Source organism: Geospiza fortis, unplaced genomic scaffold (genome assembly GCF_000277835.1).
Source record: "Geospiza fortis unplaced genomic scaffold, GeoFor_1.0 scaffold194, whole genome shotgun sequence".
In the NCBI taxonomy this organism is placed as follows: domain Eukaryota; kingdom Metazoa; phylum Chordata; class Aves; order Passeriformes; family Thraupidae; genus Geospiza; species Geospiza fortis.
The window spans coordinates 1,171,181-1,175,109 of NW_005054322.1; the positions used below are offsets into that span (position 1 = coordinate 1,171,181).

General features: G+C 42.4%; 2 protein-coding genes across 2 annotated transcripts in view; both read right to left on the minus strand.

Moving 5' to 3' along the window:
- The window catches only part of SUGT1 (SGT1 homolog, MIS12 kinetochore complex assembly cochaperone), a 25,803-nt gene extending 25,594 nt beyond the window's left edge, over positions 1–209 (minus strand). The window contains exon 1 of the mRNA XM_014306924.2: positions 45–209. Coding sequence (XP_014162399.2) covers positions 45–209 — 165 coding nt within the window. The remainder of the gene's footprint in view (positions 1–44) is intronic.
- Positions 210–2,499: 2,290 nt separating this feature from the next.
- ELF1 (E74 like ETS transcription factor 1) overlaps positions 2,500–3,929 on the minus strand; it is a 55,310-nt gene continuing 53,880 nt past the window's right edge. Inside the window, 1 exon segment of the mRNA XM_005420740.2 lies at positions 2,500–3,929. This exon segment is cut by the window's right edge and continues 18 nt beyond it. Within this exon segment, the coding sequence (XP_005420797.1) occupies positions 3,574–3,929 (356 nt within the window). The 3' untranslated portion in view covers positions 2,500–3,573.

The following is a 3,929-nucleotide window of genomic DNA, read 5'->3' on the forward strand; positions in this document are numbered from 1 at the left end:
CGCAGGCCCCGGCGGAGCGGAGCGGAGGGAACGGCCCTGCCCGCCCTTCCACCGCCTCTTCCTGCTCCGCAGCGCCCGCCCGCCGCGGGGAACCTCGGCCCCTCGGGCTTGGAGAGATTTGTGTCAAAGTCGGCAATTTCTTTTTTTTCTGTCGTTAACCGGTAGCTGGAGCTGGAGCAGCGTAGTAGTTGCGCAGTTGTGAGCATCATACGCGTGGCCGATCTTTCTCTTTAAAAGAGAAGGGAAGGCAGTCACCAGAGGAATTGGCCGGCTGGACGGGAGCCGCCGGGAGTGAAGTCAGCAGGGCTGGGCAGTAACTGAGGGAAGGTCGCGGCGGCAGTGGGACATCGGGACCACTGACCCCCCGAGCACCGCCTCGAGCGGAGCCCGGGCTCAGAGGGAGGCAAGAGCTGCGCCCGCAGGCGTGAGAGGCAAGAGATCGCAGAATCAGTTTGGTTGGAAATGACCTCTGAGATCATCGAGTCCAGCCCCTGACTGAACACCACCATGATAACCAGGCCAAGTCCAGTATTTCCTTAAACACCTCCAGCGATGGTGACTCCACCACCTCCCTGGGCAGCCCATTCCAGTATCTACTTGCTCTCATTCTTCCTAATGTCCGACCTAAACCTCCCCTGGTGCAGTTCATGAAACCACTAGCAATAGGGGTTAGAGTATTAATTAATGGAAAAAAAGTTATATAATCTGTAACCAATGAAGGCTGATGCCTTTGCTTGTTAAAATTTATAACCACTGTGAAGTTTTAGTAATCGGAGAACCAGCCTTTTGTGGGTCACCACCTAGCTCCCTACCAAATCAGAATAAAACCAGAAATACCTCTCAGTGTGTCAGCTGGTGCTGTGCACCAAGCACCCAGCCCATGTCCAGGACAACAGCATGGTGGACAGGACTTCCCAAAGGCAGCCTGAGGCCTCCATCCTCCTCCACCTCCTCCGGATGGAATTTCTTTCTGTGAAATGCCTCAAAAATAAACAAGTGCGTTTTTCTCCTCTGTGGCTTCACACACGTGTGGAAAAGAACCGTGGCCTCAATTTTTATTTTCTGACTCAGAAGTGGCTGGGATTTTTGCTGTCATGTTTTGTTTGGCTGCTGCCACAGGCACAAAGGCAGCTGTGACAGGGGAGGGGTTGCTCAAACTTCCAATGTGAGTTCTCATTTCATGATTTACTCCAGCTTTTCCCTTCCTTTGCCATATCAAAGAGAGTTCAAAGTATGGATCCACCCGGCTGGCACACCGGAGCCCAAGGGATATGGGGAGGGAGTGATTTCCATTTACTGTCTGTTACACAACAGTCTGCTGCTGGAGACATATTACTGCTGCTGGAGATTTCCACCACTTCTCCAACTGACATAAACTAAACTGACAAAGCATTTTTCCATGTGTAATAGCTGCATCTATGGCATGAAGTTTTGGTGTGAAGATGTAACCTTATGGTGCAATTCCCCCCCTGCCCCCCTCCACATTTCAAGTAAACACCAAAGCAACTTCCCTGTATCTAAAAACACTAATGTCAGTCAAGCAATATCACTTCAGATTTTCTAGAATTATGAAATACTTGTAGAAGAGGAAAACATCCCTATTTTATAGTTTGATTTAAAAAAATAGCTTCCCTCTCCAGTGCTTCCGTCAATCTAACATGGCCCTCGGGGTGAGGACTGTTACCAGATATGCTTCCACAAAGCTTATCCACATTCCTGAAAATATTGTCAGCACTCCCCAGCAGCAGGGAGCGCTGCCAGATAAACAACCACTGGTGTGGGTATGACCAGCCTTCCTGTAAATGGGTGAGGTGCTGGGTTTGCAGGTGGAAGCCTGACTGCCAAGAGTCAGAGGGAAGAAACATTGAACTAACATGGCAGCTGTGGCAGAGAACTGCTTGTTCAATAGTTCGTAGAGTTCCTTCTGTCAAGCAGCAAGACCATACTCTCTCTGCCACTCTTCTGCTCCTATTAGTTTTTCTAGTATTAGTGCTTCAAGTTATATTTAACCTTACATACCAATCAATAAAACTCTCAGCATTAATTCAATCATAGAAAGTCATATTCCCTTTCATTTTATACTGACAGAATCATAACACCAGCCAAAATATTAACTTACTCTCTGCTTAAACACTGCAACATGCAAGTTTTTGAAGCCCTAATAGCTTGGGCTGTCAGTTGTGTCATACAAACTACAACAACCTTTCCGAATTACACTCAGAATTTTGTGTTGTTTGTAACGTACTGGGAAATGATGGAAAAGGAGAAGTTTAAGTCCAGTTTTTGGATTTATCTCAACCTTCAGTTCAGTTACAAAAATATACATTACTGCTGTTTCAAAGGATATTCAAGTCTGTTCAGAAGTGAATTGCACTTGTTCCACCACAGACCCACACTGACTAATCACCCTGTCCCTGTTTCTCACTGTATTTTACTTATTTATGATGACTGTCAAAACATTATAGTAATTAAAAACATTCTGGAGTAAATACAGAAAAGTGCTTTTCCATTTGATTTATTTTCATAATAAACCAATTAAAAATACAAAAGAAGGACCCAAGGTTCAATGGGCTCCATCATTTAAAAATTTGTCTTTAAATACAAAGTCACTCAGTAATATGAATACATATAACATTAGACCTCTAAACATAACGATCTTATTGATCTTATTTGCATCTATCAAAAATTTGTATGGAAAAAAATTAGCTGAAAAAACTTCCCTGCAACATTGAATATACAGTATTTACAATCAAAAAACAAGAACTCTTAGCAGTATTAATCTCCAGAAACCTGCATAAATTGTATATATTTAATTTCCCTCCCCCCTTACAAAATAATCTGAAGTAGAAAGCAAGATTGTTAAACTTCATAGTTGCAAAATGGCATGAAACATTTGCACCTGTAGTGATGCCGTTAGCTTCTGTAATTAAATATATCTGATGTTTTCATATAAAATATAGATGTGGCATTGTCCATTTCTGGAATATATGTTTTGAGTACTCTCAATAGGAGTGTATGTTCAGTTTTGCACACACAAGAGCTTGTGCTGCAAAAAATACAAGAGGATACCTGGTTATCAAAGTCTGAAACTGATGTCATTCACTGATATGAAACAGATACTCGATCATAAAAATTCAAACACATGGAATGAAACTGTCTTACTAAAACTAACTGCTGCTTCCAAAGGTGATACACATACAGATTAAACAGAAAAGGTTACAATAACATTACTGCAATGTAAATTGGCAACAGACTGACAACAAAATAAGGGAAGTTTGAAACTTTGGCCAACAACCTCAGGAGAAAGTCTTCATAGCATAAAAAGCATGTTCCTTCATGCCTGTACTTTGAAAAATTAGTAATATATAATTTTATTTATATGATAACATTTAGCAATTAACAGAAAATCAAAATTCATCCTAAAGCATGAATTCTAAAAATTAACTGCAGAAATTTAGTAGCTTTGCAACATCATGCTTCAGAATCAAATAATATATACATAACTGAAAAGGTCCCATCACATTTATGAAAATAATCATCCACAGGGTCTTTTTTTTTTTAATTATTTAATTATCAATACAAATTGGGTTCCAATGGCTCATTTTCTTGCTTTACTTGCACGTTAGATGGGAAATTATTTGAACTGGACACTACCATCACAAATGGTTGCTGCTGGAATCTCTGCTCCGACTGCTCAGCATCTTCTACTTTGTCACTCTCCTCCTTTTCCTCTTCTTGTAGGCCAACCTGCTTCGTGTCCGGTGCTTTAATGACCGACGTGATCACCGTGCCCGAGGGCTGAGACACCACCTGTGAGCTGCTGGGCGAGAACGTCACCACGGGGCTGCTGGAACTGAAGGATGGAGATGAAGCCATGTTGACTGTTCCATTGCAAATTGTCTGCACACTGCTGGTGAGCACCTGCTGAA